This window comes from Typopeltis vanoorti, chromosome 6 (assembly GCF_054136105.1).
Source record: "Typopeltis vanoorti isolate ZY-2024b chromosome 6, IOZ_Tvanoo_1.0, whole genome shotgun sequence".
NCBI lineage: Eukaryota > Metazoa > Arthropoda > Arachnida > Uropygi > Thelyphonidae > Typopeltis > Typopeltis vanoorti.
In genome coordinates this window covers 126,297,975-126,325,113 of record NC_143554.1, presented here as the reverse complement: position 1 = coordinate 126,325,113, position 27,139 = coordinate 126,297,975, and the positions used below count along the sequence as shown (strand labels likewise).

Here is a 27,139-nt window from a genome sequence, read left to right as displayed (position 1 = left end):
ATGTTGCTTATGCCAGGTTGGTAGCGTTTAGAAAAATGGACACTCATTAGTTGAACAATCTATTCTGCATCTGTAACACATATACCATCTACATTTAGTAGAATTATTCTTTCATATTCATGCTTTTACTTTGTATTCTTTTTACATTGTAGTACAACAACAGAATAGCCTGCAGAGAAGTATCTTTTCATATTCAGACTTAGCTTTTTGTTTTCAATTGTCTGTCTTTTTATTACTGATTTTCATACTAAATTTATTGCAGTAGTTATTCCATTCAGTCAAGGAATCCTGCAGACTTGTACTGGATTTATTTAGGAGTGTAAAATCATCTGCATAAAGTAAAGAACTAAGATTAACATCTCCAATTCTGATATCAATTTTAATGTGACTTTCCTTTATAAAGGATTGCCAGAGGTGACAAGCCATTATGAAGGAAATTATGAGTGCTTTGTCAGTGAATGAGATTATGGAGAGGTAGATAGATATTATGTGAACAATGGCTAGTGTCTGAATTATGGATCTCCTGCAATGAGTTTTCTACTCCATGGAGATACCTGTATAATAATAATGCAATCCAAGAGTGCAGATAATGAGCACCCTTGTCTGACAGCTCATTTAACCTCTACCCATCTTCCTGTATCTCCAATTTTAACTGCTGACTCAAAATATACATTGGTCTAACAGATAAACTTAGGTGTTAAAAGGTTATTCATGACTTATTTTTAACAGTATTAACAACATCAATATTTTGCTGAATTTCAAATCAGCATCAGAGCACAACACAGCATGTATACGAGACAGCGAGTGACTGTCGCGTGTACATCCTATAGCTGAATTCGTATTCAGTTTGTGCTGAATAAGAATTCATTTATAAGGGCTTATGGGATATCAGCACAGATGCTAAAAGAATGTTCATCTGAACAGGCTACATAATTTGAGTTTCAAAAAGGATATGGTACCTCTGCCTCATACGCCTGAGTTTCTTCATCCAGTGAAGAGACAGTTCATTAGTTGAACAACCTCTTCTGCATCAGTTCAAATTCACCTGCATTCAATACTTATTCTTTTATATTATCATTAAGTGACACCTCCAGGGAGTCCAAAGGATTCATTGAGAGCGAATACGCTAACCACTTGGCCAACCAGGCTGGCATGCGGTGAAGGTCGATAGAATGAAATATTTGGTACTGCTACAGGCAATAGAACATGGAGGGTGGAGACAACAACAACAACAAAAAAAAAGTATAGGCAACTTGGCATAGTGAGCAAGTGAAGGGTGATCATTACAGATGATATCAAACACAGCAATACTAATTGGAATAAAGAGATAGCATCAGAGAATAAGGAAAATTTCTTAAGGGACCACAATCTTAGACAATATATAAATGCAGACACAAGAAGGCAAAAAGTCTTTGGTCTGGTTATATCAGAGGATGGTATTATTATTATTATTATTATTCAGGCCTCATGGAGTTAAAAGACTTATCGCGGGAGGTCCCTCGTATGAAACACAAAATCTATCATACCACTCCTTGAACTCATCGACCGTTCTCGCTCCCACTCTATCAGGCAATGCATTCCATGGTTAAAACACCCTCCATGCAAAGAAACCACTCTCACCCTCTTGCTCACAGCTTCCTTTCATAACTTCCAGGATTGCCTCTTGTCATCACTCCTTCCTGCTGTTCGACCAAGCGGAAAAAGTCCCCAGTGTCAACCCTGTAACCACCTCTCAACAGTTTAAAAGTCCCAATCATATCACCTCTCCTTCTTCTATTTACCAAACTCTGCAGTCCACATTCACTCAGCCAATGAATAGAATGTTTGTGTCAGAATGTCAGCCTGTGAATAGAATTGTGAACAGAATGTTTATTCTCTTGCCCAGTTGGTGAGAGTGACCATGAAATGATCACCTAGGCTGCAACCAGTCATAAAAGAACTTCTGACTGAAGGGGATATACGTTGAACTACAAGACCAGTAATTATGAAATTTGGAAGAAGAAACCGTGGAGGCAACACAAGATGAATGTTGGTAATAATCAGTTGCATGAAGAATACAAAGAACAGGAAAGGAAGATGACTTGGATGGTCAAGACATCAGAAGTGTATTTTGAGAAGAAATTAGCCAAGCAAACTAAGAAAAATCTTTGAGTGTTCTTTCAATATATGTCAAGTAGAAGAAAAAATGATTATGAGAGAATGATGCTGGTTGATGACACTGGCAGATTGGTAACCAATGCAGAGGATATAGCAGAAGTCCTCAACAAGCAGTTTATCAGTGTATGTGATCTTCATGAAAACAGCAATCATAAAAATCTGGAATGTAGAGGGTATAGTGTGGGAGGGACTGATGGTGATTGAATAGGAGATATATGAAAAATTAGGTCAATTTGATGTTAATAAGGCAGTAGAACTTGACAATATATAACAGCAAGTCTTGAAGGAATGCTCTCAGGAATTAAGAGCAACTTTAGCACACCTGTTTAACACATCTTGAAACATGACTAGTCCCAAAGGAATGGAAATGGGAAAAATTGTTCAACATCACAAAACAGGGGCTACAAATTTATGCTAAAATGTGCTGGATTTGTTAAGTTTTAGAGAAGTTGGTAGCACTATGTTTCAGAAATGGGTCAATAGCAGTATTATCTATGATGGTCAGCATGGATTTGTTAGGGAAAGGTCATCCTTTAGCAATCTGCTTACATATTACAACAAGGTAACAAATTCACATGATAAAGGGAGATGCATATACAGTGGTACGCTTGGATTTTTCAAAGGCCTTTGATAGACTGCTATCAGACTAGTGGCTAAATTGAAAATTATAGATAACAGAGTAGTGAGATAGATAGCTGATTGCCCATCACATAGGTATCAGCAGGTTTTTCCAAAGGAGGAAGGTCACTTAGGCACCATTATTGTTAAGTTGTATGTTAATAACATTGGGGCTGTCTCATATGGAGATAAGCAGCAGTTTGCCAATGTTGCAAAGTTGGGAAAAACTATGACAAGTAGATTATTATTATTATTATCCCAAGACCCCACGGAATCAAAGACTCATCTAGGAGGTCCTTTTGTCATACACACAACTCATCATACCCTGCCTTAAACACACTCAAATTCTCTGCAGGCATCACCCTCTCAGGCAAGGCATTCCAATCATTCACAACTCTGCGCGTAAAAAAAAAAAAAAATAAGCCTGCTTCTCACTCCCCTGCTCACACCCTCCTCATACAACTTCAAGGATGACCTCTGATTCTCCCCTGATCACCCACTGTTTTTTTGTAAAACCTCTCCAACATTGATCCTAACAATCCCTTACTAACTTGTATGTCTGTCATATCATTCCTCTTCCTCCTATCTACTAGACTCTGTAAATTGCATCTTCTCAACCTTTCCTCATATTCAACATTCCAGAGATCAGAAGCTACCTTAGTCAGTCGCCTTTGGACTCTTACTAACATTTCTTCATCCTTTTGAAAACCTTGTGACCAAATGTGTGCACAGTAGTCCATGTGTGGTCCAGCTCTAATCAGAGCTTTATATAACGGAACAAGAATCTCCTTACTTTTTCTTACTTATGCAGATGATGTGGAGGACACTGACTTACAAGTCAGTGTCCTCCACATCATTCCCAGAATTCTTTGTGTTGTTGTCCTCGTAATTTTGGCTATGTGTCCCCTAAATTTCAGATCCTTATCCACTATCACCCCCAAGATCTCTTATTTCCTCCACCTCCAACAATATATCCCCACCAAGCGTAAATTCTACATCCCATTTTTGTTTTCTAAATTTTAAAACCTTACATTTTGCAACATTGAGTGAATGGAGATGAAAGTTCAATCTATTCAAGTCTTCTTGTAAGGCCACAACAACATCTGTACTCTTCAGTTTGTCCTAACTTTGCATCATCTGCAAACAACTGAATATCCCCATCCAAATCTGCACGAATATCATTAACATACAGGTTAAACAGAAATGGCCCTAAAACAGAATCCTGAGGCACACCACTAGTGACTTTCCTCTTCCAGGATATTGCTCTCCCCCTCCCCCATAGACAACTTGCTGATACCTATCAGATAGCCAGTCTACCGATCCACTGCACTAATCTAATATCCAATCCCATCTGTTCTAGTTTGACTATCAACTTATCATGCAATAATCTATCAAAAGCCTTTGCAAAATCTAAGTATACTACTGTGTATCCCTCTCTTCTGTCCAAGGAAGCCATCACCTTATTGTAATAAGTAAGCATATTGCTAAAACATGACCTCCCGTTAGGAAATCCATGATGTCCATCAAAGATAATATCATTGTTGTCAACTCAATTCTGGATCCTAGTTCTCACCTGCTTCTCCAAAAACTTAACCAAGATGTTTTGGAATTGCAGAAGGATCTCAATAGACTATTTGAATGGGCAAATAAGTTGAGCTTCCAGTTTAATGTTGCAAAGTGCATGGTCTTGAAATTTGGTAGGCAAGGTCAGGATGCAAAGTATACAATTAATGGAAAAATAATGAAGAAGGTGAAGGAAATGAGAGATCTGGCAGTTATGGTGGACAGAGACTTGGAGTTTAGGCCAAAGTTGTAAGAACATCACAATGGACAGTGACATCAGAAGCATAGAAGTTATGATTCCTTTGTATAAGGCTTTAACCAGGCCAAATATGGATTAAATACTGCATAGATCTGATCACCTGGTTTTTAAGGAGATGAGGATGTATTGTAGAGGGTCCAGGAAAGGTTTCCTAAGTATTAGGTCTGGATCTTCTCCAATACATCCTCTTAAAAACCAGCAATCAAATCTGTGTACAGTGGAATGTCAGATAGGAGGAGAGATTGAAGGAATGCAGAGTTTTCTGAATAGAAGATGAAATATGATTGAGACACCAAGTTGGTGAGGGATTGTTACTAGATTAATGTGGAAGAGATTTTTCATAGAGTAGAGGGAGACAACGGTAGAACACGAGGCCATCTCTAGAAGCTGAATAAAGTAGGGTGTGAACAAGAGAGTTAGAAGTAGGTTCTTTGCATGGAGAGTATGGTTAATGTGAAAAGTGTAAATAAGTTTAAGCCATGATTTGATGATCCTTTTGCATGAAAGAGAGATTGGTCCTGTGATGAGTCCATGTATGTTCTATATACAAACATAACGTGTCTTTCAATATTATCTCAAAGCATTCATTTTAAATTCTAAAAGCATGTGTAAGATTGCTATATTTTTGCAGAAATTATCACTGAGGGAAAACTGTAGGCCAGGAGCAAGGTTTCAAATAGGTCACACCATAAAACAATCATTCAAGGAATAACAGAAACCAAAAGGGGTGAGAATTTTATGCATGATTTATTCAGGGACTGAAGAATATGGATGATGTATCTGGGAAAATGATAGTTAGGGAAAGGATGGATGGAGGCTTCACTACAATATGGTTCATCGCTAGTGTTGTTCTGATATAACAACAGATTCCTCCACTAGTATTACATTCACTAACATGTTACTTGAGATAATTATCAGAAGTTATTCAGAAAATTTGCTACCCAGGCCATTGCATTCTTCCAGTCAATCTCTCATGTTAAAGTTATTAATAATACCATGCTTTTCCCCATCTCTTTAGCCCATAATATCACTACTTTTCTCACATTTCTACTCTAACAAGCCAATCTCCTTGTATTAAAAGAACTCATATCCTCACAATGTGAAGCTTAATTAATCCAACTTAAATTGTTTCCTAACCTTTTTATCATAAAATTACAAATTTCACAGTTATGTATCCCCTTCTCTCAGAAAGGAACACAGCCTCTTCTAAATGTCTTACTGAATCTATCAATTTGGAAGATTACTTGGGGTAATATGTTGTCCAAGTTATTCACTTAAAATTTAAACATTTTTATGATCTGCCTTCATCTAATCTGATATCCAGATCATCTTCAGTAACTTCTTCCAGAGTTTACACCACCTAATTCCAGCTTACTTGTTGTTTGCAGTATTTGCTTTAATTCAGCTACTAAATAATGCATACAAATAAATCTAATATTCTTAAGAATGCTGATATAATAAAGCATAAAGAGAACCTATATTTAAAAACTAAAACACATATAACAGCACAATTAGTTTTGCTTGCCAATAGGTACACTTGGTCAGAAGCATGTTTATAGGCTTCTGACCAAGCTAGTAAAGCTAGCTTGGTCAGAGTAAAGCTAGCATTACTCTGACCAAGCTAGCTTTACTAGCAATGTAAGAGTAAAGCTAGCAATATATCTATCAAACAGATAGATATATTGCTAGCTTTACTCTTACATTGCTAGCTTTACTCTTACACTAACTGATGTGACTATTCTAAAAGATACCTTTGATATTCTAATTTTGCTACTGTGGTGGTGGTGGTGTTTGGGGGGGGGGGGGGGTAAAGAGATAAGCAATTGAAATTCTGGAGGATTTCAGTCTCTGCTTTCATGTCTACTTAGTTAATGCTAATTTTATGAAGCTTCTTTCAAGCCAAAATGATGCGACAAGTAACATGTCCATATTATCCTTTTTAAGGAAGTCACAACAAAGTGATCATGAAGATCATCCACGATGTGACAAGATAGAGAAGAAATCCTTAGAGGAAATAATCAGCTAAAGATTTTGGTGGATAAGTCAAACTACTTTTCAGTTATTGCTTTTGTTACTTTACTGATTTTTTTTTCAAGAAACCTGTCATACAAGTGACAACAATTATCCCTTTGGATTCAGTAGGAAAGCTTGTGGAAGTTTTGTAACAGAGAAGATGATATAGCTTTTGTCTGACACATAGTATTGATTTATCACAGATTTTCCAACCCATCAACATGTAGGATTTCACAAGAGTGTTGACTGCTCCAAACTCTGAGAGGAACAGTGATATGAGTCTGAATTGATGGGAGTCGTGTATGTGGATGCGTACAACAGCCTATTTGAGCACTGTTTGCTCAAATAGAAATTGGCAAGCAGAAAGGAGAATAATGAAACCTTTCAGTTGGACCATTCTATAACTAAAAGTAACCGTGAAAAAAAAAAAAAAACAAGACTGAATAATATAGGAGAAGAGAAACATGATATTGTTTCAGCTCATCAACTAACAGAATGCAAGTTCAAACCTACTGTAAAACACATCTCTGAAAGTTGGAATGTGGTTTGAATGCCACAACCCATTTACTGGAAGGTCTGGAGTAGCTTAACGTTTCATGTTTTGTCTCTAGAGAAAATTCCCAGGTGTCTATCCATATTAGATATACAATAAAAAGAAGGGAATTTGTAAAAGGGAGGAATTACCATAAACTGACTAAAATTGGTATTCTGTACTGGTAGTGATGTGCTTTATTTTCTAAAAATGAAAATGAAATCTTGTGGGTTTTTATACAGAAAAGTAATAATCTTCAGCAATTCTTCAGTAACATCATTTACTTTGTTGGACAATTAATATATGAGATCCATTCATTCCAACCACAGAAAGCCCAATCAGGGTATTTTGTAGGTGTTACTTAATGTGTTATTAAGCACCACAAAAGTATGATGAGATATGCTGAACATCATTCCTCAAGCACAAAAAAAAAAGTTGCCAATTCAAGGCCTTCATCTGATTGTATCTGGAGTGCTTTCCTTAGCTCTAGTCTCCAGTCCCAAGGAAATGAGAAAAAAGGGCAAGAATTAAGTAATAATCAACAGGATATATCAGACTGTCAAATGTCAAGTGCAAGGACTGATATAGAAGGATAAGTAACTTGGATCAAGGGCCTCACACACTTTCTCTCTGTAAGTGGTTATATAATAATTTTAAGAAAAAGATAAGCATTCTAAATTCATTCAGCTATACAAGAGCTCATCCAAAACAGGCTTTTTGAATTTCCTCGCCCAAGGTGGAACTCGAACCCACAACCTTTTGGAGGGCAGGTATGCTATCCGCTCAGCTAACAAGACTGGCCAATAAATTATTATTACGTGATTCCAGGGAGTCCAAAGACTCACTGAGGGATGGCACCTGCTCCACAACTCCGTCTCCACCAACTACAATGAACCGCAACAATACCAACCACCACCACTAGTGTTTTCACAGGCAATCACAAACATTCATGTCCACAGTGGGATTCAAACACACAGCCTTTTGGCTGGAGAGCAGATATACTAACCACTGCCAACCAGGCCAGTAAAACTGGGAAAGAAATTCTCAGCAGATTCAAACCGAAGTCTTTACTCTTGGCAAGTGCACACCACTGGCACTATGCTACCAAGGCTCAAAAACATCTATCAAGGCAGATTTAAACCATGACCTATGGATAACCGCTCTGCCAACTGAGCTACCGATGGACCTTAATAATAAAGGAAAATCTGATCCAATTCTAAAAGGTGAGGATTAAGGCTTTCTCATTTTATTATTAATATATTTTTAATATTCTAATTTTTATGAGATACTTAATACTTACCAAAGTTTGAACATTGTTCCATGCTTCAGTATTTTTGTTTGCATTATTATTGTTATCAAAGTTTTCTAAAGCTGAAAGCATTGCTTTAGATGTTTCACTTCCTACCTAAAAAAAAAAAAAAAAAAAATTACTTTATATATATAATTACCTTGTAATACTGTAAGTATAAGGTGTGAAAATACAACATGAATATAATGAATAAGTATTATTTACACAAATAACAATGATATAATAACAGTAAAACTAAGTAGATACCCTGGTCTTCCAGGCTGGGAGATATTTGCATAATTATTATTATTATTATTACTACAGGCAACTCCAAGGAGTCTTTAGACTCATCGAGGGAGGCCCTAAACATCATGTCCACACAATTATTTGACATTCTCACAGTATCTATCGTACCTAGCCTTGAACTCATTCACTGTCATAGCACCCACAACAGACTCTGGCAGCTTATTCCACTCATTTACCACTCTAAAAGTAAAGAACCCAGCTCTAACACCCTTACTAACCACACTCTTGTCCAGCTTCCATAGATGTCCCCTAGTCCTCCCACCACCAGTCCTGTTCTCAAAAATATCTTCTGAATTAATCCTATAGAAACCCTTCAGCAATTTGAATGTCTCTATCATATCTCTTCTTTTCCACCTATCAACCAATTTCTGCAACCCACAAATCTTCAACCAGTTCTCATAAGGTTCATTCCATAGACCTGCTATCATCTTGGTCACTCGCCTCTGAATCCTCTCAACCTCCTCCCCATCAAGAAGAAACCTAGGTGACCAAATCTGGGCACAGTAGTCAAGATGAGGTCTTATCAAGGCTCGGTACAGAGAAACAATAACTTGCTTATCTCTGCTTGTCAAAGTACTCTTCAGCAACCAAGTGATTTGATGAGCTGATTTAGTCACTTTTGCAATGTGCCACCCCTAAACTTCATCTCCCTATCCACCAACACTCCCAAGTTCCTGGCCTCATCAATCTCCTGGAGTACAGTTCCACCAATAAGTTTTAAAAGAAGTATACCGTGAGTAGACATATCGATACAAAATTAATAACAGAAAAAACTCGCGTACAAAGATTATTTAATAGTATAATTTTCGCCTGTGTGTCACAGGCATCTTCAGTACATTAAGCTCAAATTAAACAATAGCTGACAATTCCAAAAAGCACCACCTAAGTAGCTGGTGTAAGATAACTAAAAAGGTCAATATCTTTCCTAAAAATAAAAAATAAAAATAAATAAAAAATTATAAAAAAAATCAATATAATAAAAAGTTAGGAAAGATTAGCTGATTTGTGAAGTACTATCTCCCATAAAGGGGATAGACGTAAGCCGTCGGATCTGTTTAAGTGAGGAGAATGAAGTAGAGTTTCACGTGTTTCTTTATAAAGGCGTTCCATGAGAAACTGACTTTTGTGAAGAACTCTTGTCTTTCTCCAATGAACTCTGTGTCTAGTGAAGATGGCATGTTCTGCAAGTCCAGACTTTTCAGATTTAAAGTATTCAATATAAGATTGGTGTTCTTCTAGCCGAATAGAGGCAGATCTTCCCGTTTGTCTGAAATAAGATAATTCACAAGAGCACGGAATCTGGTAGACACCTTTATGATCAAGATGTGGAAGCTTGTCCTTAGGAGAAGTGAGAAAGGTGAAGATTTTTCTAAACGGTCGAAAGGCAACAAAAATATTCAGTTGTTTTAAAACTTTTGCTATACGTTCACTGATGCCTTGTACATAAGGGATAGTAATGCGTGTTATTTCTTCTGTGTTTAAAGAGGAAGACATTAAAACTAATCAAAGTTCTTTTAATGAAGCAATTCTTATAACCATTAGATAGAAAGGAAGAAGTTAAATATTAATAGTTACCTTTCTAGATTATTTAAATCCTTCAGAAAAGACATCAATTCTATTATTTCTAAAAACCCTCCCAAGCTTGATAATCTTAAAATCCAGTAACAATACAACTGACAAAGGCTGAATAGTAATGATCGCAGTACTTTAACCTGGTGGAACTCTTGCCTGTAACCTTCCTTCTCTCTGATATTGCTTCTCAGTGGCGCACAGGATTTAATCTTGGAGGGGGCTGAGCACTCAAGATTTAATCTTGGGGAGGGGGGGAGTTGAGTAGACAATTTGAGAATACACACTACGCATTGCATACGAGCTATGACTGAGAACCTGCAGTGATCGGCAATACATGATACCCATGATCTCTTCTGGCTCGGCTTGGGCAGACGAAGTAGCACCCAAGCACTACTTAGTTCACCTTGCATTCACAGCGGCCAGGATTCTCGATAGCTATAGAATATTCCCACCTTATGTCACAGCTAATTCATAAGTAGCATAGAAATAGAAGACACGACACAACATAAATTTTAAAAAAATGAATTTTAATTAGGAAAAGATTTTTGGAAATTTTTCTAGTGTTTTTTCCTTTTTCTTTTTTTTGGGGGGACCCCCCTTGGCCCCCTCCCTGGGTGCACAAATGCTGCTTTTCCATACACAATTCTCTGATACCCATCAAAAAGCTAATTTCCGATCAAGGATTCCAATACACTGAAACTTAAATATCAACTTACATGGTACTCTACAGATATATTTGCAGAATTCCACAAAAATGAAAAAAGGCAACCAGATTACTGAAACAAGGCCTTAATATAGCCATATCAAAGCCTAAACAGGAGTTTGAATAAAATGTCCTTCTCTCTCTCGTTCTCTTTTTCTCTCTGCTTGTTAGAATATGTTCTTCAATAACCAAATAATCTTATAAGCTAACTTGGCAGCTTTTACAACCTCCTCTGAACTCCAATTCCCTATCAAACATATCCAAATCCCTAGCTTCAATTTCCTGGATGATAGTTGAATGTAGTAGTGAGTTTGTAATCTTATCCCAAAATTCAATATTTTGGGATAAGAACTCCTTCCGCAGTCATTCTTACATTTAAAATAATCCTATAAACTATATGTTGCCTTGATTAACTATTACTACCCAGTGGCATAGCTAGGAGGGGTTATCTGCCAGGCAACACTTTGAACCTTACCCTATATGTCATTTTGATTTTTTTATAGTATTTTTGGTGTGTATTGAGAGGGACAAGATTTGGAGGGATTTGAGAGGGAAGAGATTTGGACTTGTTATGAACTTGGAAAAAACAAAAAGAATGGTATTTGGTGTGAAGAACATGAAACAAAAGATACAAGTGGATGGAATTGATATAGAAAATGTAGAACAATTCACATATTCGGGAAGTAAAATGACATATGATTTGGACTGTAAAAAGGAAATAAAGATCAGGATTGCAAAGGGAAGAACAAATCTGAAAACCATGGATAACATCTGGAAAAGTAAAGTGATCAGCCTGTAAACAAAACTAAAAGTACTGGAAACATGCATCTGTAGTGGTGTACTGTATGGCTCTGAAACATGGGTAATAAATAAGGAATCAAGAAAAAGAATTTTGGCATTTGAAAGAAATTGTTACAGGAAGATTCTAAGAATAGGATGGGTAGAATCACAAATGAAGAGCACTACAGGAAGATACAACCAAAAGAAAATCTAATGCAGAAGATTATAAAACAGAAGATGCAATTATTTGGACACATTTGTAGAATGAGTGAGAACCGGAAGATAAAGACATTTATATTTGATATTTTGGATGGTTTAAACAGAAGAGGTAAACCATACAGAGAATGGATAGATGATATAAAGAACTAGTGTGGAATGGGTGTACAGAAACTGCGACACTGTGAACTGGACAAAGAAAGGTGAAAGAGATAGTGAAGGAGGCATCAGACACCAACGGGCAGTGAGCCCATGGTTCGTGATGATGCTCATATTAGGGGAAATGTATAATGAATTTGACAGCATTTCCTGTTTGAGGGGAGGAGGCACTGAATAACAATGCAAGATAGGAGACTAAAAGGTTAAATAAACTTGACGTGATTGCTATATTAAGCAAATTGGTTGGTGAGAGAGCAAATGAGATATTAGTATGCTTTCAGCATTTGCCAACTTCAAAATGGCAACTAAATTTATTTATGGTTGACGATTGATACATTTTATAATCAGGTGTCAAGTACACCAGACAGAGGAGATGCATTTTTCTGGATTTTACAAATGCATTTGATAAAATACCAAATGGCAAATTGGCTTTGAATAAGGAGTACAGATAGCAAATTAGTGACTGATATCAGCCTTAATCTCTGACTAACCTAAAAATGAAAAGGCTCCATACATTCTATGATATCATATACTGAAAGGCATACAAATAAATGGATATTAGAAAAAAATCAGTAGAATTTTAAGTTAAAATATTTTGGATACATTGAAAAGGCTGGAAGGAAGACTTCTCAGAACAGTAACAGAAGGTAAAGTTCCTGGAAAAAGAGGAAGGAGCAGACTGTCAATGAGATGGATGGATGGATGATGTGTGTGTTGTTGTGTCCTGAATAAACTAAGAAAGAAGATTTAACATGAATTATTCAGGAACTTTATTAAATATAGGCAGAGAATGTGGTGTGTTGGCTATATGCTGGAAAGATAAATTTTTGTATATAACACTAAATTAGGAGTAAGAAATTGTATAACAAATGAAAGAAAATTGTAAGACCTAACCTGTTATACATAAGGGTCAGATAAAGAAATTAATTAAAGTGTTAAATTTATTTAAGAACCCCATTTCATGTGTTATAAGGTAGCAAAAAACCTGTAAGCCAGAATCCATGCACTTTCCAAGAAAAACACAAGCACACGTGCGATGTAATAGAGGGAGCTGGATGCCGTGACGTAAACCCACGTGACTGCGTTGGTGGGCATCACTATAGCCGAGAAGAGAAAGAAAACAAAAGGATCAAGCAACCCCCACTCGAGGCTTTTTGGTTCCGGTTTCCTGATCGCTCGGACGTTGGTCCAGTCCGCACCTACGGAGAAGTTCCAGGTGGTCGTGGGAGGTATGAGGCATTTATCGTAGCGTACCAAGTAGGGCTAGCTATTTCCTTGGACTAGGATAGCTGTGTTGTGCGATGGAAGAACCAAAAGAGATGCCATGCATTCCGGCTAAGCTCCTGAGCCATATCGTCCTTCCCACGGAGAATGCGGCCGTACAGTTTGTAGTAGGTGACCAGACGGATAGCAGACTGAGAAGAAGCCTCGATGTTCTAGACAAGGCAGAAGAAAGCATCGAGTGTCATTCCAGGGACGGTAACTTAGACTCTTGTGATATATTTTTCAGTTGAGGAATTGTGTGCTTTCTAGAGAACAATTTTGTGTAGTGGACTTATTTCATGGAACTTTAAGATACTGTCTACAACTTGGGATAGGCCCATTTTGTTTGAGAACTGTCTACCTAGAAAGACCATGTTTATTCTGTATGAATTAGCGAGTGTAGAAAGTGTGATAAGTGTTAATGAGATAATGTTAAGTTGCATATAGAGGTGGTCCAAGCAAGTTTGTTTGCATTTTGTTTAGTAGTATTGAACCAAAGATATTACTTGAGAATGATTCAGATTACTTAGTAGTAATGCTTACTTGCATCATTTCTTTTATTAATAAATATGTTTCTTAATACCTGCCTGATCTGATTTAGTATACGAATTCAAACAGCCACTCATAAAATTACTATCGAACTTAGCGGGAAGAACCCACGTGTATGATTAAACAAAGCGGACCACGACTGCATGTAAGAATTTAGTGAACAGAGATTAGATTTTATTATAGTTTAATTATTGTGTATCATTCTGAGAGAGCCATTCTGGATAAGAGTCTCATCTATCCTCGGTATTGGCTGGCGCAGTTAAAATATAAATTTGTCAATGCTTATTGGGTGGACAGTCTCAGAAGATATGTTAATGGTCACGTCCCATACAAGGACAAAGCCCTAAACATTAAGTAACCTACATGTGGTTAAACTATAGAGAGGCCAAAGAACTGCTTGTTTAAAAAGGGGAGAGATTTAAGTAAAAGAAATGAAATAAGTATAGAATAAAGTTTAAAAGGGAAAGATATATGAGAATGAAAGATTAAATTAAATAAGAATTAAAGATAAAAATAAATAATAATAAGAAGTTATAACAAATGGCACAGTTGATAGGATTTATTTAGTTAGATATAAACAAACACGATATAACAGTGTGTGTGGAGTTGACTGATATTCAGAGAGTTGAAGCCTCCAGAAAAGCATACAACAGGACTACGTGGCAAGGACTGGTGTGGCAAATCACTAAGCCAAGTTACCACATACAGCATCTGTGGATGTTCAATGAACAGATGAGATGATACATTCTATCCCTATAGCCTTCATCTATCAAGTTTCATCTACAAAATTAAACCAACCAAAAAATCTACTACCTCATTGGGAATATCCCCTTGGGATCTACATGTATTGATTGATATTCAGTTCAGGCCTTCAGAATCTATATTCAGACACAAGACTGATTAATAACTATAATTTCATAGTGATGGAATGCAAGTTATGCATGTAGAAGCAGGAATTGTAAAACCTGATAAAAACAGAAGGGGGGGGGGGGATAGCCAAGGCATGGAAGTCATTTGAAGACGCTTACCCAGAATGATATTAAAAAAGGGATAACAAAGATGTCTAGAGACTGCATTACAAAAAAAAAAAAAAAAAAAAAAAAAAAAAAAAAAAAAAAAAAGGTATATGTGCTGATGAAGAGAGGCAAGTAGATAAAAAAAAAGATATGACAGGTAAAGTTCCAGGCAGTGGGTATTTAGAATAAGGCTCCCCCAATTCTTGATTCCAAGGACACAAATAACATTGACATGCTACATTGCTGGTTGAGGTAGATCTCAAATGAGTTCACTTTTAGTGATAAGGTAATAATAAAATTCAAGTTATATACAGGTAACCCTTGTATAACACGGTACTTATACAGGGTGTCCCAAAATTCACGCAAGAATTAATTTTGATAGAAAACACAGGTTTTTAATTAAAAATTGTAATTTCTTATTGATTCATAAAGTATACAGTATAGGGTTATGCATGGAATAGCACATCGGGTAAATGGCCTCCGTGGCTTTGCTGGCACATACGCACTCTTTTGTTGAAATTTTCCATGACTGTTTTGCATAAATGTGGCTGAATTTCATCGATACAGCACTCAATTTCTTCCTTCAAGGTGTGGGTGGTCGTGGGCTTGTTGGCATAAACCTTAGACTTCAAAAAACCCCAAAGAAAAAAGTCCAACGGCGTTAATTCACGTGATCTGGGCAGCCAATTCTGATCACCAAAACGGGAAATTACACGACCAGGAAATGACTCATGCAGTAATTGAATTATTTCTCAGGCTGTATGGCATGTGGCACCGTCTTGCTGAAACCACATGTCGTCCACATCCATATCTTGCAATTTAGGCACAAAAAACTGGATTATCATGTCGCGATAGCGAGCACCATTAACTGTTATTGCCTTACCAGCCGCATTTTCGAAGAAGAATGGACCGATGATGCGTCCAGCCCAAAATCCGCACCAAACAGTGACACGTTGTGGATGCATTTGTTTCTCAACAATCACTTGTGGATTTTCTGAACCTCAAATGTGACAATTTTGTGGATTAACAAAGCCATCAAGATGAAAATGAGACTCATCGCTGAAAATGATTTGGTTCGAAAAATAAGCATCCACTTGTTCCATAATCCATTCGACGAACTCTCTTCGCTGTGTGTGGTCATTTTTAATAACCATGCACTGTCAGCTGTCACGCTGTCTTTTTTTTCTCGTTGGCAACACTTTACCGCACAAATGGCGCTAACTTTAAATCTTGCGTGAATTCTGGGACACCCTGTACAAAGCAGTTTCGATATAACACAGTCTACAAATTGTAGTAATTCTTGTTCAACGTGGTATTATACAATGTGTACACATTGTAATAACCCTTTATTTTTTCATATACTTTTCACCATGCGACTTAAAAATCAAATTTTATCTTCGCTAAATTTGTGTCTGCCCATGTAGTTATAAGTAACGAATTTATATTAGGGGAAAATACCCTTCAACACACATGTACATCAATTGCTAACTGTATAAAGTGTTTATTGTTGAAAATTGTCTTCATTTTCTGCCAGGAAAGCGCATTAAAAATCATAAGTGTGTTAATCTCAAGCTGAGCACTTTATTTTCTGGTGAGTTACATACATAATTAATATGCAATGCTTTTTTTTTTTTTTATGTAAAAAAATATTTTTATAGTAATGGCCACAGACTGCAATGAAAGGGAATAACTAACATTGAAATGAAAATTTATTTCTCTCAAAGAAAAAATTAAAATCTTGGATCGGTTGGAAAATGGAGAAAAACCAGGAGCTTTTTGCAAAGACTTTTAATTTAAATCAATCAACAATTTGAACAAACAAAATGAACATAAAATCCGAGAGAAAGCGTTTATTGCTGGGTCAATGGGAAGTGCAAAGCACATTGCTCGTGTATCCAATATTCTAATAGGAAAAATAGAGAAATCTTTAATGATTTGGATAGATGATTGCACTCGAAAGAAAATTCCTCTGGATGGAAATCTTATTAAACAAAAAGCTCTCACAGTTTAAACATTTATGATGCAGACCAGGTGTTCAATGAAGGTGAATTCAGGTTATAGTGGGGGGAAAAATGCAAAAACGCACCTATATTTCGAAAAATGAAAGTCAGCTACTGGATTTAAAGATAGAGTAATTCTACTATTTTGTAGTAATGCATCAGGTGATTACATGACAAAACCAATGTTTATTAACCGATCCTCAAATCCTCGTGCTATGAAATATTAAAATATGCACTTTATTTTATTTTGCCTGAAACATTTATACATTATGTGCAATGAAGTTTATGTATAATTTGTAAATTTATAATTTTATATTATGTATTTGTTTCATAACTTGCATGAATTAAATAAAAAAATTTTTTTGTTGGATATGGCATTTTTTTTTTTTTTTTTTATATAAACAACAACAAATCGATTTCGGAACATAACCCTACTTTTTCTATGTGATCTGAGTCTCGCATAACGCGATTTATATAACGCAGCATTTCTATAGAACCTAACATCTGCGTTATACGAGGGTTACCTGTATATGTAAAATGCATCAACTGTTAAAATATGTCATTTAAGATGTGTAATATGTTGCATCTTTTATTCTCAAATGTCACTGAAAGCTTGTAAACTCCTCTCTTGTAAACCGAAAAGAATTTCTAGAAGCAAAACCAATGCAATTTCAAATTTCTGATTAAAAATAACACTTCAATATAAAAAAAGAAATCCTTACCTCATTTTTGTAGACATATCCAAGGATACCTCCTACCAGCATTATGATAAATATCATAAACAGAATGATAAAAAACTGAAAAAAAAAAAAAATGAATTAATGTCAAAGGCTTAAAAAAATTGTTTAGCTAAGAGCAATTTTTATTTATATAACTGCAATTTATCAATGCTAAAACCATCTATGTTTTTTGCTTATTTCATTAATGAATAGAATTTTTCTTATAAAAAAACTCCTAGTAAATTGCCATGGACCACCCATTTTTGTTGAAAATATGTTATCTTTTTAATTTTGACATTTCAATATATAAATGTATCAATATAGCACTTTGTCACAAAACAATTCTGAAAATTCTTCTGACCTCTGATTTCCTATTTTCAAAGCTCTATTTCATTCAGTCCAAATTTCCAAAGAGTGACATCTTTCTTGACAATTTCAATGTCCACAAATTTTTAGGCTCCCTTTTCAAATTTCGCTGACCAAGCTGGAAGAGAGACAGATTTTTGCTGTAAGCAATGACTTAAAACAGCACCTCCCTTCCAGATTTCCTGACAATCCTCTTGTTTCTCCAGACACTTTAGATCTCTTCTTAACTACTCTGTTCAGGTGACTGCTCCTCCTGGTAATTCAAATCACAGTCTCATACAAGTTTCATCGCTGGTGAAACATTCTTCCTCAACCATTCACAACCTCGTGTGTACTCTGGTATTATAACATGTCAAATGGGAGGACTTACGTGTTCACAGTGAAAAGATCAATAGAACTTTAAGGCTCCTTAAGGATATTGACAGAAGAACGTTAAGATATTTTGGACACATTGAAAGGATGGAAGGAGGACTTTTTCATGAGAATGACAAAATGTAATAAAGCAAATGGAAATGAGAAAGAGATACAGAAAATACATACTGTGGTATATCCCTTAAATCAGAACTTTATATACATGGTACCAGTTAAGAGTTTGGTAGCTCATCACTAATTATTATTTACAGGCACTTCCATAGAGTCTGCACTCATCACAGGAGGTCCATTTTAAAAACATTAATCGACAATTATCAAATTATATTTTGTCTTGAAATCGTTCACTGACAAAGCACACACACACACAACTGACTCACCTAATCTATTCCACTCATTCACCACTCACCAAGCAAAAATCTAGTCCTCACTCCCTTACTAACCACAATCTTAATTTCCATGAATGACCTCTAATTTGTCTCACATTATTGATGCACTTAAATATTTTTAAAATGATCACTGATCAACAAGGTTCAAACCTACAAATCTTCAAATCTCTCCTGAAGCATCTTACTGTTCCTGCCACCATCTTAGTTACTTGCTTCTGAATCCATTCTGCCTCATCCTCATCTCCAAGAAATCAGATCTTGTGTGCAATAATCCAGGTGTGGCCTTATAAAAGCCTAATAAAGTGGAATAGCAGCCTTCTTATCTCTGCATGTAAGGGTGTTCTTCAATAACCAGGTAATCCTATGAGCTGTGTAGCCACTTTTGAAATATGCCCTCTGAATTTCAACTCTCTATCCACTAACACCCCCAAATCCATGGCTTCAAATTCCCGGAGCACAGTTACACAGTAATCTTCTTCACTGCAAAATCATAACTTTACACTTTGCCACCAGTTGCGGTTCACGGCTTTAAATGGTGGGGGTGCTGCAACTTTCAAAATATACATACACACTGTAAGTACAGCATATACGTGCTCAGATAAAATATCAAAATTATGGTAAAATTTAAAAAAAAAAAAATTAAACATGAAAAGTATTGTTTATTATCGATAAAATTATATAGTTTAGTATAATTTAAAATTACTTAAAAAAAAAAATCCTTTTCTTTAATTGTAATTAAATGGATTTATTTACAATTTTCGGACATTACAATTAAATCCTTTAATTGTAATGTCCAAATATTTAAAGAGACTGAGTAAACGTGATAAGCACTATGAACATTCTACTACTGGCGCAAACATAAACAACATATAAACAACAGTGGAACTGTGCGATGGACAGTGCTGCATAACGGTAATAGCTCGCATCTCACTATGATGTGCATATGCTTGCGTGCATAGCAATATGACACTGCGGTAAACACAGTGCTGCTAGCACCCTCTGCCTTCCTAAGTGCTACAAGATTTATTTATTATTCATGACACCTCCAAGATGGATTTTTATTATTTTTTATACAAAATAAGAGAATTGTATAGGATTGTTGATGATAAAATTAAATATTACAAGCAATTAATAGACATTTATATATCGAGAAAAATTGGGGGTGCTGCAGTTTCGCATTTGCCTATGCACAAGTCGCCCCTGTTTGCCACATTAAACTGGCATCCATTCTTCTTTGTCCATACTGCTAGTATATTTAAATCGTCCTGTAAATGATTTTTATTGGCCATTGCTCTACCCAGGCCCAACTCTAGGCCTATGGGTGCCAACATCGTTAAAAAAGGTAATAGTATTGATCAAAGCATTGATGTTATAAGAAGTGCCCCCAAAATGCTCTATATGCAGTGTTTTTGGCAATAACTGTAGGCTGCTTTTTAACAATAAAGAATTCTATGATGCCTGTCTTGTCTTACAATGCGCTGATAAAGCTGTCCTAGGGGTGCCACATATCTTCGAGCCAGCACAGGCTCTATCTAATTTTGCATCTGCAAAGTGAATATTTCCCCTCAGATCATTGCCTATATTCATTAATAAATGAATTATGACAATTATAACTAGCTTGGTTTTTCGATGGCTGGTTCTTTTTTTAAGGAATTCTTAACAAAGAACTAATTGTCAAGGTAAGTCAGCCAGAAATAGGCCAACCATACGTACCATTTTTTTTTTTTTTAATATTTTCCGGCCGTCCCGCCGCTTTAATGAAAATGTCAATTTTGTCCAGTTTTAATAAAAACTATAAATACACGTTAATATTGGTAAATCATAAATTATTCAAAACCTATAATCGCATAACAATATCATGGATACCGGTAATTTGAATAACCATGGAGTCGCATTGTTCGATACCAAATATCGATATCTGCAGTGATTTATTCAGAGTAAATAAAAAAAATACACTTTGGCAACACTTGCGCATCTCAGATGCGGTTTATGTTTTGCTGTAGCGTTAGTTTGTTTTGCCTGTATGCTAACCGGCGGTTAAATTTCATTTTTTTTTTTACTTTTAAATCTTATTTTTTAAAGCTTTAAGTCTATCCTTGCAATGTCAAAGAGGTGAAACTGCAGTTTTAATGACGATCTCCAGAAAGAATTCAAATTTATTAAACTGGACAAGCTGTGTAGTGATGGAACAAAAGTGGTATGCCAAAATCGTAATATCCATTTTTCCGTTGATCATGGAGGCAGAAGCGACATCAACGTAGCCAGAAACATAAGGATGCTGAAAAGACTCGGGCTTCAGTTAAAAACATCAGCTCGTTTATGGTGAGGCGTGATAGTGATAGCAAAAGTGATAAATTTGCAGCAAGTGAAGCTCTTGTTGCTTATCATACTGTGGGTCATAGCCAAAGTTGCTTGTCGATATTCATCAATAAAATTTATGAACGAAAATTTTCTTCAGCACGTACCAAATCAGAACGAATAATTACCAACGTTTTATCACCATGCTTATTGGGCAAAGTAAAACTTTTTTTTATCGTCTTACTTTTTCATGAATACAGAATATTACATAATCCCTGTCCCGTTTTTGTCTCAAGGAAATATGGTCAGCCTAGCCAGAAAGCTAGTACAATTAGCAGAAAAACTTATTTGTTTGGTGGGCAGAGTGGTCATATGTCAATAAGATTCCATGAAGGAATCCAATAATAGTAGTAAAAATCAGTGAATAAACTTGTTTGGTGTAACCATGGTTGAAATTCAATTTGGCAAAGCAAAGCATGGTTAAATTTTAGTGGAAAAGATAAAAAAAAAAAAAAAGGTATTAAAAACCAGTATTAACGAAATGCTTCATTCAAGTTCATTTCGTATATCTTTGTATTTCCTTGACTTAAAGAAATTTTCGTATAAAAAAAGGAAAGCAAAAAAAAAAGAACTATGACGAAGGCTAGAGATTATAAAATGAAAAGCGGAAATATGATGATAATGTCATTAAGTTTGGGTAGATATACCACTATCTTAAAAGTATGATTTCAAAAATCTCCCTCCCTCCTGGTTATTCTATATTTTTGATCAACAAATACGAAATGAACGTCGACTTACCGTGAGAAGCATGCACTTGATTTCCTTGAGGGCACCGAAGCAACCAAGGAAAGCAATTACGGTGACGATCACTCCAGTAGCTATGAGAATACTAGCAGAACTGACATACAAATCGCTGCCAAGGAACTGTTCAATTGATGTCTTGTCGGCCAATGTCCATATTCCCACAGAAAATACGACAATGCCACCAACCTGGCAAGATTATAACAGAAAATTCAATATACATATTCCGTGCAATATAATTATATATTTTAAGTTTTCAAAACAAAGTTGGAAGGGGGGAGGGGTGATAACTTACAAGTATAATGAAGTTGGCAATGAAGAGAGCATACTTTATAACTTTCGCAAATCCCTCTACCATCTTGGGAATCTGAAAGATAAAATTTTCTGTTCTTGACTAGCTTTCTTATCTTTACATATTCTTACAAAGCATCGATAATTAAGGCATTTATACAAATGAAATAAGGCTTCGGCGAGACATTGTTGGTAAAATGACTCACGAATAAGAATTAATTTAATTATGGTGACATAAGAAATTGTTTTAACTTTATTACACAAACAGAGGTACCACTAATATTGCACTTCTTTCGATTTACGAGTTGTCAAGACAACTGTAATGGTATTTACGCCAACTGCTTTTAAGAACTGCGCTGTGTGCACAATGGCGTCTGTCACGTGTTTTGGAATATACTGTTAACCATTTTTGCCCCATGTGAAGTGAATACTTTAAAAGAAATTACAAAAGTCGCACGTAAAATTGCACACTATGACAACATTATTTACACATGATACGACTCCACACCCAGCTAGTGACGTCACTTCATTCTAGGCTTTTACTAGAATTAATCATCACTTATTACCTGTTCGGATTGTAGAGAGTAGCTTGAAGCATCCTTAATTGCCAAATAGTTATTCGAGTGAGTACTCGAGACTTAAATATTTAAAAGAATAACGTATGAGAAATGAACTGGACACAGCGCTGTGACCATAATCAATTAAAATAATCTTAAAGATAACATGATCGGACAGTAATGTTTATAACACGTGCGAAGCAAGCAAGTATCTTTAAAAAAAAAAAAAAAAGCATCTAAAAGAATCCGGTACAATATTTAAGGGCAGGATCTGAAGTGTGCAACATATATAGAATTCCTTACTTTGTAATGATGATGATGGGTTGAGCTATGTGCTTCGATGGAACTCCCGCGTTCAGTACTGGGAACGGACACTTCATGGGAGTCCATGCTTTCCAAAGCTGGTGTTGTCACCTTCGCAAATAGTGATCATAAGACTGAAATTCGGGTTACATGTTCAATGAAAGTGTTTGGCTAATAGTTTGAGGTCAGGTAATGGGAAGGCAAAGCACAAATTGAGGACAAGGCTTCGTTTGCAAGTTTAAGCTTAAACAACTTGTTAGTTTAGATAAATGATGTCACATGACAGTAGTGCTTTTCGAATAGTGAATCTGCAACTGCTTGCCGATATCTATAAATAAAATTGTGTTCCAAAAATTTAATATTTCTTGCAACCCGATGAGCCCAATAATGAGAAACTTATCGACCTCCCCCAATACTCGCGTTTGCTATTGTATAATGCATAACACCGCGATATTACGTATGCAAAGCTCCGAAAGCTCAACTAGTCCAATTCAAACTTTTCGGGTTGGGAAGGATAAGAATTTCTTAGGTTAGCCCAAAATTAAGCTAATCGGAACATATTAATTAGGTAAGTTGCGGACATTTTAGTTTAAATATGGCACATTTTTACTAGAAGTGCTACAAGTAGTATATTTCGGGAGAATTAAATATTTTAGTTATTAGTGCATAGTTTCTGAAAAAAAAAAATCATGTAATAGTGAATCCGCCTTTTTATTTGCTTTGAACTGTCCTTTACAAATTTTTAGCAGGTCCTGCATGCACAGTGTATGAGGTTTATCGCAACAACCGATAAAATAAACCAAATTACTGACATCCTGAAAAGAACAGGTGTTATTTGAAAAAAAGTTATCCAGAGGTGCCGTGTTATGCTGTCCGTTGATTTTCATGGTAAAAAAAAAAAAAAACGGTGCTTGTCTAAATCTAAATTCATGTTCGACAATGATCGGTTTCCATTCTTTTATTAGCAGTTAAACTACTACTAATAATAAATTATGAATACTTGCCTGCGAAGTATGAATATAAAAATATTCACACTTCGTAGGCAAGAACTTTAGTTGTAAAAAGAAAAGCAAACGAAATTTTTTTTTTCATGACAATAACGGTTTCTCCCATGGAGAAACAAACCGTTACGTTATTTATTTATTTACAATAATTTTTTTCGAATGAAATATTTTTAAAAAACACACTTACTTCCTTAGAAGTTTCTCTTGTTGTGGTGGCGGTTAACACTCTTTTACAGAAAAAACAGCGATAGATCTGAAATTAAACATGAAATAACAAAATGTTTCTATTTCCTCTTTGTATGTTTTTTTTAATTAAAAAAATATGCGCAAACTCACTTATAAGTAGCAGTATTAGAAATATACATCACAAGTACTTTTTAAAAAATCCACTCGAATGGGGCATTGCCCTATTCGGCTTGAGGTTCACAAGCGTATACTAAGTACAATTAATTCCCTACCTGGCATTTAGAACACGCAATATTAAACGGCACACCACTATTACTTGATATCGTACACGTTTTATTGGGTACTTCGTCGCCCATATAATTGATGGCATAGGTAGAGGAGCATAAGCTAGATCATCTATTCTGGTTCCGAGAGTATATGGTAGTTCACACCTGTGAGAAATGTGCAGGTATATTGAAACAAATGTTAGGGCTGACGATAGCACATCTCATAGAGGCTGTTTTCCTGTACATCATCGAAATTAGATTTTAGTCTAGTATTTATTTAAGAAATCAGGCGATATATTTAAAAATGTACAGAAAAAGCACTTCGCTATTCAATGGACTTAACTTCAAAATAAGGATAATTGAATTATCTCTTCCCTCCTAAACCATAACTTACTCTGCAAATATATATATATATATTTATATTTAAATATAAATTTATATATCTATATCTATTTATCAAATAAATAATTTATGCTAGCGAGCTTCAAATTTGTATCACGACGCATGCATTAAATGTAGCATGTATTAGTTATCGTTGTTAAAATTACTTCGTTTGAAGTAGTTCGTCTGCTTTAATAGTCAAATAACTCACTGTCAACGTTCTGGAAATTTTTGGGTTATAAAAAAAAAGTACCTTTTCAAAACGCTTTATATAAAGATTTTCTCTCAATATAATGCAGCGCTGTTGATAAATGGTTTTGCCTGTTTATGTATGTTTATTCAGTTTCTTTACGAGTCTCCCCCCTCCACTGTTCCTCTCTCAGTATTAGGGAATGCACATTTACATTGCAGGAGATTTTCTAACTTCTTAGGCGAAAAAAATAGAGATATAAGGAGCATTTTGTTCTAATAGGATGGAAATTGGAAAGATTTAAATTTAATCTTTCCAATCTAGTTAAATTTATCAGTTTGCTATTTTAACAACCTCATTCGTTCGTGACCATAGTCACTAGTGGGGGGGGGGGGGGGTTCCGGCAGTGGGTTAAAAAAACTTACCTGTTCAGTATTGTTTTCGGACGTTTATATTTTACAGGGTCGTGCTCGCTGTAGTAGTCTACCGCTTGGCGGATTAGTGAGTTAAGATGGATGGCAGCATTTTGCCAAGAATTTTGCAGGCTTGTCGACTAGGAAAGTTTTGATCTCAGGGATATCTGCTTTCTCGTGAAACTGTACGTCTCTTACGAACCATGGTGTGTAACTGCTATTCGTAAACATTTGTTTTGGATCATCTGTAGTTTGCTAGCGTTTGAATCCGCTGTGTGACTGCATGCGAGTGAGCGCCAGTCCTGATGCACTGGCATCAGGACTGGTATGATCAGCATCTAATATAGCAGCAGTTCTGTGCTTAGCTGGCTATGATGATTCAGTAACGGATATATATGCCCTATTTGCTTTTGAGCAGACATTATCGACAGAAGTTGTAAAGCGAAGCTCTTTATTTATTTCATCCCTAAGTATTTGCCTACTGGTTGCCAAACATGACAACTTCGCCCTTATTTTTATCTTAATTTTATATAGTATCATAAAAAATCAAGGTTACAGATCCTATATAATTTTCATGCAAGGCCGGAGCGATAACCTATAACAGAAATGATTAGGTTAGAAATGATGAATTCAATGTCGTAAAAGGCACCAGCCATCCTGAATATCGATCTGAAGGTGAAATATCTATTTTATCAAATGATGAAATATCTGCCTATGTAAATATTTCATTGCATCAGGTAATAAAATACTCATTGCTCTGTTCGGTAGAGTTGCTATATTCAGAGCGTTGTAAAACAAATACCAATTCTGTCAATATAGTCCGTGTCTGCTTGACATTTTCCATTGGTGTAGAATTTCATCCGCTCTCTTCTAAACTTATAAAAATACGAACTGTAGATAATGTATCCATTGTCTACACTAAACTCTTTTTCTCCTAGTCAGTTAATAACGATGTCCTTTGGAAAGACCTGGGTTCAAAAACAAACAAATCAAGCTAGATTTAAAACGTAATTACCATCGCCCGATACTGCTTTGTTTACTTGAGGCCTGAAGCGGCTTTATAAAGTTTCATGTTTGGTCAACAGATTTAGTAGGGCTGTGAGATTATGTAAAAAATGAAAAAAAAAATCAGCTAACGCCTTTTTATTCCCGTATATGGGAGTAGGCGAGGCCATTTAGCCCTATCTAACTTTTGGAGACTGAGTGGGCAGTTCAGTCTCCACTGGTACCAATCAGAGATAGATGGCCCAAGGCTATCACTAATTAAGCGGTACATGGGGAAGAGAGACGGCTCAAATGTGTCGCCATCTCGACCCTAACCCTAACACAATATATTTAATGTCTGAAATAATGTGGGTTCTAAGGTCGATTTTCTTGAGTTTCAGGGAGGAAAAACCCGCTTGCCCGTGCCAGAGATCGACTAACTCGGGAACCGGTCGAAAAAAGGCTTAGAAAAATTTCCTCTAGTCGCCGACTAGACTCGAAACCAAGTCTTCCTTCGTGCGGCCAAGCGCCGTGGTGTGCAAACGCCACATCCACTGAGCTACACAGGCTCGCATGTAAAAAATGAATAAAAAATAAATTTTAAAATATCATTTAGGTAACCGCGGTA

The 27,139-nt window shown here is 35.9% G+C and overlaps 1 protein-coding gene across 2 annotated transcripts in view; it reads right to left on the bottom strand.

Moving 5' to 3' along the window:
- Positions 1-27,139, bottom strand: part of LOC150105921 (tetraspanin-11-like) — a 106,167-nt gene that overhangs the window by 57,027 nt on the left and 22,001 nt on the right. Inside the window, exons 1-6 of one of the 2 annotated variants that reach the window (XM_090394414.1) lie at positions 24,550-24,662; positions 24,279-24,344; positions 22,232-22,303; positions 21,934-22,125; positions 17,717-17,791; positions 8,443-8,547 (exon numbers count right to left, since the gene is read on the bottom strand). In XM_090394414.1, coding sequence (XP_090250540.1) covers positions 8,443-8,547; positions 17,717-17,791; positions 21,934-22,125; positions 22,232-22,303; positions 24,279-24,344; positions 24,550-24,633 — 594 coding nt within the window. In that variant the 5' untranslated portion in view covers positions 24,634-24,662. Of the gene's footprint in view, positions 1-8,442; positions 8,548-17,716; positions 17,792-21,933; positions 22,126-22,231; positions 22,304-24,278; positions 24,345-24,549; positions 24,663-27,139 lie in introns of those variants that run through there. The other variant, XM_090394415.1, reaches the window with a different exon arrangement.